The 14,081-nt window shown below is 38.1% G+C and overlaps 1 protein-coding gene across 3 annotated transcripts in view; it reads left to right on the top strand.

The window, feature by feature from the left end:
* Positions 1 to 14,081, top strand: part of HAP2 (hapless 2) — a 36,122-nt gene that overhangs the window by 10,999 nt on the left and 11,042 nt on the right. For all 3 annotated transcript variants that reach the window (XM_077355109.1, XM_077355110.1, XM_077355111.1), the window contains 4 exons: positions 8,265 to 8,399; positions 9,700 to 9,894; positions 10,823 to 10,903; positions 11,270 to 11,370. In XM_077355109.1, the coding sequence (XP_077211224.1) occupies positions 8,265 to 8,399; positions 9,700 to 9,894; positions 10,823 to 10,903; positions 11,270 to 11,370 (512 nt within the window). The remainder of the gene's footprint in view (positions 1 to 8,264; positions 8,400 to 9,699; positions 9,895 to 10,822; positions 10,904 to 11,269; positions 11,371 to 14,081) is intronic.

Here is a 14,081-nt window from a genome sequence, read left to right as displayed (position 1 = left end):
GAATCATTGTTCTTGTTGATCACCACCAGTCTAGACCATCCCCATCGTGAACAAATGATCCTTAGCCCTTGATTAGGCCTGGCAGAAAGGACCGCTATCCTTTAAAAATTGACTATTTCTTTTTGGAGGCCTTGATCAAGTGGATGGTAGATCTTTTTAGCATGTGACAAATCCACTGTATTATAATGCATTAGGATCATGGTTTTAAATTTCGGCCGAAATGTTTATTTCGGTTTCGGCCGCGACCGAAACGAAATTTACATGAAGTCGTTTCTTTACAAGATTTCGGCGAAATGTCATCGAAATTCCAAAATTTTGGAGAAAAGTCTGAAATTTCGTTTTTAGCCTTTTTTTACAAAATTTCCACCGAAATTTTAAATAGATACACCGAAATTTTAAAAAAGTCCACCGAAATGTTATAATTCCTACTGAAATTTATGAAATATTCACCAAAATAGCCAAAATTCCCACTGAAATCGCCGAAATTTACACTGAAATTTTAGACATTTCGGTTGACATAAAAAAAAGAAAAAGAAATCATAATCATATTTTTACATGATTTCGGCCTGAAACCTTTCAGTGGTGACAGAAACCCGACACTGAAACCGAAACCGAAACCGAAACCGAAACCGAAATTTAAAACCTTGATTAGGATTTTCTTTTTAGCATGTAACAAATCCTCTGTATTATAATGCATCAGGCCCAAGCAAAATTCACTAATCACGCATAGATTTGTGACCACAAGTCACTCTCTTGTGATTTGTGTTGCATGGATTCAGATTTGTGTGTCGGGATCCGACAAGGATTTGAGGTGTCGGTTTCAACAAATTCAAAAAAAGTAGGTGATGTAGGATCGGGGAAGAGAAATAGAAGAAAGGGAAGAAGAAGAGAAGAAGAGAATAGAATGAGAAGAATAGAAGAAGAAAGGGGGAAGAAGAGAAGAGAAAGAATAGAGGAAGAAGAAGAATAGGAGAAGAGAGAAAATTAGGGGAGAAGAGAAATCTGTAGAGGGAGAATCTCAACTTAATTAATCATCCAAAACTGCCCCTTCCTAATATAATGAGGCCTATATATAGGCAAGGGGATGGAAATAAAATTCTATGAAAAATAAAAGCCCTAAAACTAAAAACATGGAAATAAAATCCTATAAACTAAATAACATGGAAAACTAAAACATGTAAATAAATACTAATGGGCAAATATGCATGCCTCTTATTGGGCCTACTATCTGCATCATTCTCCCCCTCTTGAAAAGAACTTGCTCTTGAGTTCTAATCTGCATGGATCAAATACATAAGACGACCCATTGAAGCAGCAGGAGTCGCAATTCGTTGTAGTCTCGAATGCCGTAGAATGCTCGTGCTATCTATGAAAGTGGTATGGAACGCGAACGTAGTGATATAGAAGATATCATCCATGGAGGACCATAAAGAGATGAACCTCCCCTGACAAGTAATGCGGCAGGGAATATAGCAACGCACTTCTCATGCACTGGAGTGATGGCCATGGGTAGCATCAATCCATGCTCTATAAGGTCAATCTCTAGCAAACCTCGGCAAAACTTTTCAATAATACTCTGCTTTATAGTCTCATCTGGCCCATCTGAACCAATCTCTGCAAATGCTAAGATCTCTGGATCAATCTGCGTAACAAGCTCCTCTGTGTCAGCACAAAGCTCGACAATCTGCTCAATCGGCTCAAAGATAGGACAATCCTCAACAATATGCTCTCGATCATCTGTATCAGATAATGTCTTGTCAGTTAGGTCACTCGCCTCTGACTCATGACGGTTCTCAGCCGGCTCTGTCAATGGATCAACCTCACGTGGCTCTGCCACAATATCTGCCTTGATTGTGGAAGTGTCAAGCTGTCTCTCTAGATGCTCAACAATCGGTCTTGGGAAAATCTCTGAATCGCCATGGTTGTTGACGTTGGCCTCATCATCTCTGGCTCTATATCTGCCATCTCTGACTCTGTATCAGCCATCAGGGATTCTGTATCTGACATAATCATAGGCTCAACATCTATAACGGTCTCACAAACAATGGCATCCAGCTCCTCCTCAATAGTGTTAGTAACTTCCTTCTCATGCATGTGACACTCTAAATATCTGTTGCCTGCTTCAATTTCGGCTTCTTGTTTACGACGAGCTGCGGCTTCTCTTTCATGTCGGGCTGCAGCTTCTCGTTTACGATGAGCTGCTTCTTCACACAACAATCTTCTTTTCATATTGATATGTCAATATTGCATAAAGACCCATAAACCCATCACAAACCTACTCCCATTGACGGAATGGAGGATCACCTATGTGACGACGGTCAGTCACTATGCGTTTCCATAACGACTGGGCTTGTCGTCTCATGATATGCATCTAGAGCATCGATCGTCATACCCATCAAAATATGGAACAAATGATGGGGCCATTGGGATTGGTGTCAAAAAATGAAATCAACTATCCGATATACCCGTTATGTCGAATGGAACACAATGCTTTTCGCGGATCTCATATTGGACTCATGGATGGCTCGGATTAACGGTTAGACCAAAATGGACGGACGATGGAAGTTGCTCAAAGTAGTGTTTGCGCTAACTGCTAAAAGTGGGCTAGATAGACTCTTGAAGGTGTTCTGAACAACTTTCGTGTTGACGACGAGGCTAAATTTCAAGTATAAAAGGCCCGAATGAAAAGAGAGAAAGTGTGATTGAGAGAGGAGAGAGAAAGTCGAGATAGAGAGTGAAGATTCTATGTCTTTTTTATTTTTATTTTTTTCTGATTTTTTTTGGGGTGCCTAAAGGTAAAAAAATGGGAGGTCAAAATCTCTTTTGGAAGAAAATTAATAGATAAGGGGGGTGCCCAAGGAAAAAGTAGGGTGGAAATGCGTTACTAAATTAATGAAGGAGGTGTCCACGGGAAAAAAAGGAGGGGGGGGGTGGGCTTTTGTCCCTTTTTTATTTCACCTGTATGAATATCTAAAGAAGGGAGGTGCCCAAGGGAAAAAGGGGTCAGAATCTATTGCCCATACTATATAAGGAGGTGTCTAAGGAGGAAAGGGGGCCTCCTTCTATATCCTTATCTTTACTTTCTTTAGGGGGTCGCTTTAGTGGACACATGACCCACTAATTGGAATAAAAAAGGGGGTAACGTATAAGGCAATGAAAAAAAAGGAAAAGCATTTGCCTTGCCTTTTATGTTGTGGAAACTTGCTAAGCAAGTTACCCTCTCTTGACATGCAGATAAGCTATGATTTGTGGACACGGACACGAACACGAAGTGTCAGACACGACAAACTCCCAAAATTTAGAAACGGGGACACGGCTAAAATAGAAAGTGCATATAATCATGATTTGTGGACACAGATTCGTGTGCCAAGTTTCGACCCGGATACAAGGTCTATGACATGGAAACCCCTAAAAATCTAGAAATAGTGTCACACACGTAGATACATATAAAGTTACTGACACTTCTAGCAGTACACTTAAAAAGTGTCTAAAGGAGTGTCGACATGTGCGAACACGGGTGTTGTGTCGGATACTCGACACGTACGTCTGTAATAAATTCCAAGTGTCGGCCAAATCATAGCAGATAAGCCAAGTGACCTATGTTCAGTTATCAACAAGAAAAAGGAAACTCACAAGTCCTTCCTTGCGAGAAGCACGTGCCAGATTAGTGAAAATCTGGAGCCTGGAAAGTCGCCGGAAAAAAAATTGGCGTGAACTTGGGTCACTCTCGGGTGACCGATGCGATCCCCTTCAGCAGTAATGGGACTTCCTTTCAGCAACAAGAGATGAGTTTGATTCAAGAGAGAATGCTGCCTTCTTCTTCAATCTTTCTTTATACGGCCCACACGCAAAATCATCAAGCTTTAGGAAAGGGGGTTTAGGAGCGACTGATGTGATATCGGTTTTGAAAAATTCCTAAGGCTCAATCAGTTGTCATTGCTATGGCGGAAGGGTATAAAGGATACCTTGATTTTAGGGCTGTTTGGATGAAAACGTGGCTGAAATTTTAGGTTGAACAAAGGGTGAAAAAATGTTGCAGATTCAGTTGGATACAACAACTAAGAAGAGGTTGCTGGTTAGAGTTTATTATTAAAGAGGGCTAGGTTTAGGGGTGATTAAAGAAGGGGCGGTGGTGCTGGTTTTCTAGTATGGAAAACAGTAAAGTGTGGTGTTTCGAGTCCTGGGTATGGGTGGCCTACGGTAGTGAAGCTTAGGGGTTTCGGGCTGGTTCATATGGGGTTCTTAGGAGGGATGTCAAGTATAAAATTTCAAGGTAAAATCGCAGTGGCGAGGGTAGGGAAGGGTTAGGGTTTGGGTTTGTAGGATGTTACCTGCGACTTTCAGGGTCGGATCTTTTGTAGCTTGGATCCTTCGCTCTGATACCAAATTGATTTAGGACCGGGGAAGAGAAATAGAAGAAAGGGAAGAAGAAGAGAAGAGAATGAGAAGAGAAGACGAAGAATGGGGGAAGAAGAGAAGAGAAAGAAGAAGAGAAGACAAAGAAGAAGAATAGGAGAAGAGATGAAATTAAGGGAGAAGAGAAATATGTAGGGGGGAGAATCTCAATTCAATTAATCTTCCAAAACTTCCCATTCCTAATACAATGAGGCCTTTATATAGGCAATGGGATGGAAATAAAATTCCATGGAAAATAGAAGCCCTAAAACCTGTGTTGCATGGATTCTTTGCCCCCATGCCGAATCCGTGTCGACAGTTTCCACACGCGAATCAGACATGGATTCACGTGGGACACACCCGGATTCTTGTCGTAGCCGTGCCCCGCACGAATCCTGTTTTTTTGGGCAAATCCGACTCATCATTATCTCTTTTAAAATGCGAATCATGCATATTTTTCCTTTAAACATGTTTCATTCTTAATTTTTTTTTATATGAAAGCACAACCCGTACTCTTTTAATAAAAAACTTAGCGCCTCGACCCTAGAACATCGACCCCCTTCTTCTCCAACTCTTAATAAAAACTCTAAGACCTCGACCCTTCATCCTCTATATATTGGGGAAAGTGTCTCTAGTCGATCGACTAGAGAACCTTCTCTAGTCCGCCGGCCAAAAACACTGTGGGCCCACGTTGTTTGGATGATCCAAATCATTCATTTGATGGGCACCGACATAGATAGGGTGTGCCCAAAAAATATCTCCATAGGATCATCCTAACCCTTAGATTTGTGGAGGTTAAAATGGACGCGTATTAACCCTATAGAGAGGGTGTGCCCAAAAACACAGTGGTCCCACGTTGTTTGGATGATCCAAGTTATTTATTTGATGGGCCCTGACATAGATGGGGTGCACCCAAAAAATCATCTCCACAGGATCATCCTAACCCTTCGATTTGTGGAGGTTAAAATGGACATGTATAAACCTCCACAAATCTGTCCATTTTTAACCTCCACAAATTGAAGGGTTAGGATGATCCTATGGAGCTGATTTTTTGGGCACACTTTATCTAAGGGCCCAACAAATGAATGCTTTGGATCATCCAAACAACGTGGGCCCACTGTGTTTTTGGTCGGCGGACTAGAGAAGGTTCTCTAGCCAACCAACTAGAGACACTTTCCTCACATATATTTATATCGGTTGCTAAAAATCTACATTTAAAATTTTATTTTATTTAAAAATTACCAATCCACGAATCCTACTTTTTGGGGTTTGACGAAACCAACACCTCGAATCCGTGTTAGATCCCGACACGCGAATCCGAATCCATACAACATAGCCTAAAACTAAACACGGAAATAAAATCTTAGAAACTAAATAACATGGAAAACTAAAACATTTAAATAAATACTAATGGGCAAATATGCCTCTTATTAGGCCTACTATCTGCATTAGTAGGATTCATGGATTTGGTAATTTTATTAAGTAAAATAAAAATTATAATTATAAATATGTGTGTGTATTCATGAAAAAATTGAGGGTGGAGGTTAAGGTGTTGGAGTTTTTATTTAGAGTCAGAGAGGGGGAAGGGGGTCGATGTTTGCGGGTGGAGGGGCGAGGCACTAGGGGGTCGATGTTTTAGGGTTGTGCTTTTATATAAAAATAGTTAAGAAGAAAATGCATTTAGAAGAACAATATACAGGATTCGCATTCTAAAAGAGACAACGATGTGTCGGATTCCCCCGAAAAAATAGGATTTGTGCAGGACACGACTACGACAAGATTCCGGGTATGTCCCACATGAATCCATGTCCGATTCGCATGTCAAAACGTGTCGTTACGGATTCGGTATAGGGGAGCAAAGGATCCATGCAACATAGCTTGCTATTATAATCACTAAAAATAAAAGAAAAATGAATTTGAATAGATACAAGATACTAAAAGAAGTGGGGTCCTGGACACACACAAACCACGTGACATCCACGGCCACGACCACAACTCGAATTGGCTCGTGCCCTCAACACTCTCGTGTGTGAGAAGTTTCTTCCCAAAGTGTCTCCTTTACTCTTTAGATATCAGCCTTAGGGAAACCAATTCTCTATATAAACCCATAAGTTGTCTAGTGCACACTTGACGGGACAGATTTTGTCGCAAGAGACAAAACACCAAAAAAGGGGAAGCACTTTTGCTATAAAAGGACAAATCACACAGAGAAATGCATGTTGAAAATCATAATGCTTACTTTAAAATCATTTTAAAAATAGCCAACCCCATTATTTTAAAATTCTAGATAATAAAATAAAGCTGTCAACTTTATTTTATTTATCTTGAATTTTAAAATGGGGGTGGCTATTTGTAAAATGATTTTAAAGTAAGCATTATGATTTAAGTGACAACTTTATTTTATTTATCTAGAAGTTTAAAATAATGGGGGTGGCTATTTTTAAAATGATTTTAAAGTAAGCATTATGATTTTCAACATGTATTTCTCGGTGTGATTTTAAAATAAAGTTGTCAAGACACGAGAATATCGACCCCAACTAGTTTGGGACAAAGGCTTAGTTGAGTTGAGTCGTCAAGACACGAGAATTATTCATGCATCAATATGGCTATATTTTGGACTTGAACCTATATTTACTCTAGAAATATCGAGCTTATTCCAAATGGGAATATTCATAAGAAGGTTTCTAATCCATTGTTTCAATACTATCCCGTGTCATCGTCAACTTGGCCGTGTCGACTCATTTTTACCTTGGTCGCATTCTCGTTCGATGCTTCGTTTTGCCTTACTATGTTAATCAAAACTCCTTTGACTCCTGAATTATGACCACCTCAACTGAGTACTCAGCCGCATCAACCGAGTACTCAATCGCACCACACTGAGTCGATTAAGATTTTCTTTGGCCAGGTTTTGAACCGCATCTAGGTTTTGAAACACTTTTCTAATCCATTTTGCTTCTTCCCTTGTTTTTTTTCTAGAGCAATAAACTCCGACTCCATAGTGGATTGGGGTATGTTTGTTTTGTTGATTTGCAGGCTACTGCAGCTTTCCCTAAAGTTAGCACATTGCACTTTTAGACTTTGTTTCTCAACTAGAAATTCAATTTGCATCTTTGTATCCTTTCAATATGGTTGGATACTTAGAAAAGTGTAAGCCATGGTACATAGTACCCTTACGTTATCTCAACACCCTTACTAAAGCTTCCCAGTGAGTTTTTCCAGGGTTGCAGGTGTTACTGCTTAGTTTTACTACAACGTAAGCTATATAAGGTCTTCTGTAGTTCATTATGTAGGTCAAGTTACCTATAACTCTGGAGTATTCCACTTGATTCACACCATCCCCTTTGCTTTTACTTAGCTGTACTCTTAGGGTGTACTCACAGGTTTACAATCATATTGATCAAACTCTCTAAATATTTTCTCTACATATGGTGACTTCGATAGGATTATTTCATCTAGGTGTCTTCAAATTTTACTCTACAGGATGACCTTAGCTTTTCCCAAGTATTTCATTTCAAAGTTATTGAACAAAAATTTTATAGTTTCATTTATCATCTTAATGTTTGTTTTGGTGATCAACATATCATCCACATACATACATACTAATACAACATTGTATCCACTAAATTTACTATACACACACTTGTCAGATTCATTAATAATGATTCCTTCTGGTAACATCACACTTTTTAATTTTTCATATGCACGGTTGAGTTAATTATTGAATTATGTTACGTCTTCTACAACATATCTTCCATGTTAGTAAGGAAAAGTTAAAGTCCATAATTTACATCGAGAGTATTATGTAGTTCGTTCAAAATTTATCGCTGATCTACTTGTATTCATTGTTTTGGACAATTTTTTGCTGGCAGGAGGTGGTTGTTGGCCCTGAAAATAGAACAGTGATATCAAATGATAGATTTTTAAGAGTCAACCTTATAGGCGATTTTGTTGGCTATACTAGTATTCCATCATTTGAAGATTTCTATCTCGTAATGCCAAGACAGGTATGTGGTGGTGATATAAGAATCTTGAATGTATGCAATTACCCATGATATAGACTGATGTAGTTAGATTAGTGATTTCACAACTCTCTTCAGCCATCCATTTCATTTTAGTTCAGAAGTTTCTTACCATTTTGCTCTAGGGTGGAGCAAAATTTAATTATGTTTTATAAGAAGATGCAAAGAAGGTTTCTTTAACTAAGATGTGCATTTTATCTTCAAATCTAATAGTCACAATGGGGCAATCTTGCCCATGGATTTAAATTTCGGTTTCGGTCCCAATTTTGGCCGAAATCCGGTAATAAAAAATGAAATTACATTTTTTTTTGTACCGTAGTTTCTTCTGAAATTACTGAAATCTTGTAAAAAATAAATAAATTAAAAAACAGCATTTCAACTGTGATACCTAGATACTTGTGGAGGCTCAACCTTTTCGTTTTGACATGTTACGATACTCGTACTGGATGGAAACTTGTGTTGGTCAGAATAACTATCATATGAGCAACAGACATTTTTTCTTGTTAGTGTCACATATTTGCAATTATCATTGTGTATTTGATGCTATCTTAAATTATTATTAATTGTATCTTATAAGTTAAATTCATTTGTGCATATCTTTTGTCTTATCTCATGGTATTGGATACCCGTGTTCATGTGTCCTTATTCTAGAATCAGGTCAGTCTTAGTTGATATACACCAAGCTGGAGCCTGGAGATAGTGTGGGCCAGGAATTTAATAATTGCTACTGGTCAGAATGACCCTTTGGACAGCCTCTATGATCCTTGTGAAAAAAGGATACATGCAATATTGTTTACTGATTCCAACATGTCACTATTGACAGCATCTTGTGATTGGTTCTTCGTATCCTGCTATTCAAGTTGATACACATAGAAAATGATTCAATAATCGTCTTAAACCATATTTGATAAAACTAGAGCTCTAGCTGTACTACTCTTGAAAACGAAAAGGAATAGAGTTCATGATTGTTAATGGTTTTAAAATTCTTGTTAATTGAAGGCGAAATGGAGTTAAAATTTAACTTTCTAGGTCTGAGTTATTTCATATTTCTAAATGTTCTAGATGCTCTATATTGTTCCTTACGACAGTTCATTTCTATATATAAATGCCTTGTAAATGTTATGAATTGATTTAGTTTGATAAGGAATGCTCGTTTGTGGTTTATTTGGCAATATTTTATTTCTCCAGTTTTTTTTTTTTTTGTATATATTAATATTCTAAAAGTCCTTGCAAGAAGGTTTTTATGTTTACTTTCCTGTTGCTAAGAGTTTTGCATTTGTTGAAGGGTCCCGCTGGTCAACCACCAAATCTAGGGGGTAATTTTTCTATGTGGATGCTACTTGAGAGAGTGCGATTTACGTTAGAGGGTGTTGAATGCAACAAGATAGGTGTCAGTTTTGAAGCTTTTAATGGGCAACCGAACTTTTGCTCTTCACCGTTACGGAGTTGCTTGCACAATCAGCTATGGAATTTCTGGGATGTTAGTAATTTCAACCAATAACTGGTTAATTTCTTGTTTCTTTGAAGATTGTGTTCTCAATATTGGTTATTGTCACATGATATCAGCACTACTTTGAACATACTATGTGCTGTTATTATTCTAGTTGACTAAACATTAAGACATAAACAACTTAGCTCTGATTGTTGACCCATTTGTGGGAGCCTTTTTCTTTATTTCTAAGAATTGACCACACTTTATTTTCTCTAATCCCAGTTTCGTGAGTTAGATGCTTTGGAAATGTATTTTTGCTGTCAATTATTTTTCACACATTGGAGGTCTTGGCTACGAGGTTCAATGATCTGGACTTTTTTCTGACAAAGTCAGAATCAACTTCAATCTGCATTTGACCTTTCAATTAAGTGGTCATGAAATGTGCTTATTATAATACATTCTGTGATAAGAACAAGGGTACATTTTTTTTTCGATTTGGTGGGTTCCTCCTCTTTACTATTTCAACATGTCCATCGCTCAGCCAACTAGGTGGCGGATAGTCTTGCCAGAGAGAAGTACTTCCCAAAGATGCGTTGGCTTTATTCGACTCTCTTCCGCCTTAATTTTCTTATTTCTTTTTGTCATTTTCCTTGATGTATGGTTTTTGCTATCTTTGTGTATTGACCACCTCGGTCTCCCTTTTTCTCAATAAAATTGGCTACCATTTAAAAATAAAAATAAAAATAAAAAGGGTACATTTTTAAGTTTTCTTACTTGTCTATTTTCTTTCAGGCCACCATAGTTAGTTAATAAATTTGAGATTCTGATGATCATGCATGTCTAGTGTTACCTTGGCAGTAGAAGTTTATTCAGATATCCAAAACTAAAATTCGTTGTGTTACAATTTTTAGCTCATAATGGCCATTTTATATATAAATAATCAACTGAAACTTGTTGTCACCTTATTTCCAAACAGGCTGACCAGAACCGAATCAGCAGGAACCAGTTTCCCCAGTATTCCGTGCAGGGAAGGTTTGAACGCATCAATCAGCATCCAGTTATGTAGGGAAAACATCGGGATATATTAAATTTGTTTTATTTCTTTGTGTTTATATTGGGAAAGAAACGATAAAAATAATAGTATTTAAAAAAATATAAATTAAGAAAAAAATATAATTATAAAATATCATCAAAATACCGAAAAATATCTTGATATATCATGATATTTTCATGGTAAATGAAAATATTGCTAAATTTTTTAAAATTCTCGGGATTATTTTGAGATTTTTCGTTTTATCAAAATGTCACCATAAAATCTCTATATTTTGAAAATATTGGAGATATTTGTGACATAGCTCATGGGTACTGGTAATTGTCAATTTTTATACACGCCTTTTCAAATTTTTTTCCTGCAATTGTGCAGAATGCGGGAACACATTCATTCTCTATAGGAATCACTGAAGCTCTTAATACGAATCTCTTGTTGGAACTAAGTGCCGACGACATAGAATATGTCTACCAAAGGTAATTTATCTTGATGTTTATTGGATCGTATATATCAAATGATTTTGATTATATCTATCAAACACTTTTAACTATCACTGGAAGGCATACTTGAAGAGCCTTATATAATCTTTATGTATATTCTTGAATAAAATATGCTTTGAAAATGAGTATTGTTTCCTATGATCTTTTTGCACAGCTTATATAATCTTTATGTATATTTTGAATGTAACGTGCTTTGAAAATGCAGAGTGTTTCATATGATCTTTATGGGTATTCTTGAAAATAATATCCTGTGAAAATGCAACGTTTCCTATGTATGGATTTGTTATTTAATAAATCTAAGCATCACAGAAGGATGGATATATCTTTAGTCACTGAGAGAGCAAATTTCGTTGCATGAAATGAAAGTGATAGTGATGTGCATGTAACCAAAAATGAAATTTTTTTTCCTCTTTAGTGGTTTTTGTATTTCATTAATTTTCAAGTGATTTGAATGCAACTTTCTGGCACGATTGCTAATTACATTTTTTCTGAATAACAGAAAATTACATCTGCTTATCAGTCATTATCCTATTCTAAACTCTCCACCAGAAAAGGTTTCAGTGCTAAGAACAAAGCTTCACTCTCGAGCATAGGATGCGTTCGGATATCTACGGGGGGTTCAACACATGCCCGTCTGTAGTTATTAGCTGATGGGGACCATCCTTGGGCCCTTTATGTGTGTTTTAGGTGTTTTCAAGTGCTTTAAGTTATAGGAGGGGTATCATGGCCCCCCAAGTGTTCGATAAAAGTCCAGTTTGAGTCTCCCTTAATTAAATGCCTTTGCTAAGTTCATCTAGTGCCCTTCAACTGTTAGGTAAAATTCCTGATAGAGCCTAGGATCACATCATTAGCCCGACATATGGAGGTTGACAAACTGGGATATCCATTCTCAAACGCAAGTGCTCAGATATTGACAGGAGGTCCTATGACCATTATTTTACTGGTAGTCATTAACGAGGCATCAAGTCTGACAAAATGGGAGAGCCAAATGTCATTGAACCTTCATTCAGAACACGAACAGTGGGTTCAATGCCAGCAGGAATTGTGACAAACACGGTAAGCGCTGATGTCGCATTGATCATATTCTTTGGCGTACTGAGATAGCCCAGATACCCATAGAATAGATTAAAGTATAAGAAAAATTGGGACAGCCCAAATGCTATATTGATCTTGATCACAATGTACGACAAACGGAGATAGAACTCTTCATAGATCTAGAGTTCCAGTAGGCCTCATTGCTAGGATCAAGGTTGATCATACCTCTTCAACCGCTTGATCGTTCATTTTCGAATGAGCGATGGTGATGATACCTCATACTGTAGACATCAGATCATAAATCTAACTGAACTGATATGGATGTTGATCGAAGATCCAAGAGGCCCAATCCAATGATCTTGATCGATCATGTGTCGTTGTCCACAGGATCATCCATCATTGGATGGGCGATATGGTGATGGATTGTATACATTAGACCATAGACCTAACCATGCTTTTGTATCCATAGGTTGTAGCTCCAATGATCTAATCAGCCAATAACAACGTGGAATGTAACGGCTAACACCAATGGTAACATAGGATCGAATGGGTAACACTTGTGTTGGTATCGATCAAATGCCTAATTCCAATGGCAATGGGTCCAAATGGCCACACCGATGGCAACATGGGTTTAAATGGCTCATGTTAATGGAGATGGGACCAAACGGCTCCACTAATGCACTTATGGTTTTGTTTTTTGCTATGCATTTTGGTTACGGTAAGTGTTTCAATGGGGATAGAAATAGAAATACTTTGGTGGTTTCATGTCGGTTTCGATGGGAATTAAAAACTACGCAAAGTACAAGATGGAGGTTAGGTTATATTCCTCAGGTAAAAACACACTCTGTGGAAGGAATTCTATTCATAAATTCAAGTCGAATAGATTACCAAAATCACAACCGAACAGAACAAGGGCTGTGACATCTACCAGGGCTTCGAGACCTCAAATGAAACAACCACAAAGCATATCAACCTATGGGTGCATCATCTGGTGTGACTCAACCTTCCAACCAAGCACTAAGGTTGGCGTCAACAATGGGATGTCGTGCAGATGTCTTGTATTTTGTCATTATACTGGACCCTAACGGACTAATGTGTGCAACACACACGTGGGTCGAGCTGTGCGGTCAGCTCACTGGGTTGTAGAGAGAGGGAGAAGTTGTTTATGCAATTGTGGATCCCGGATAGCGGAGGGAGTCGTCGTCCTATTTGGAGGCCCGCCCCGTCTCTTTGTATCTCCCCACACTCAGGTGGTGTGTTCTGTTTATTGTTCTCTTTTCCCCCTTTGTTTAGGGGTGTGTTCGTGTCTGCGTTTCCTGTGAATTTGGGATAAAGATCTGAATTTCAGGGGTCTCCACCTAGGTTAGGGCCTAGGACCCATGATCTATATTTCTAATGAATTGGGATGAAGATCCGAATTTCACGAGAAAGGCAATAACCAAAGTTGCCGTCTAATTTGGGGCCTAGAACCGTGATTAACTCTGTTTTCGGCATGGTCTTGTCAGAAATCTGGGTAAGGGATATGGTTACATGAGGGGAAGGTGTTAGGCACCCCTTTTGCCCGGGAAAACCAGGTCTCTTGACTTGAATTTGTGGATGTAGGAAAACTTTAGCAAAATTGATTTTAAACTTTTTTTTACGGTTAAGCTTAT

The sequence above is a fragment of the Tasmannia lanceolata genome, unplaced genomic scaffold, assembly GCF_043159265.1.
Source record: "Tasmannia lanceolata isolate RefF3 unplaced genomic scaffold, GAP_Taslan_0.1 ptg000015l, whole genome shotgun sequence".
In the NCBI taxonomy this organism is placed as follows: Eukaryota; Viridiplantae; Streptophyta; class Magnoliopsida; order Canellales; family Winteraceae; genus Tasmannia; species Tasmannia lanceolata.
The sequence above is the reverse complement of the archived record's forward strand: the minus strand, read 5'-3'. Positions and strand labels throughout refer to the sequence as shown.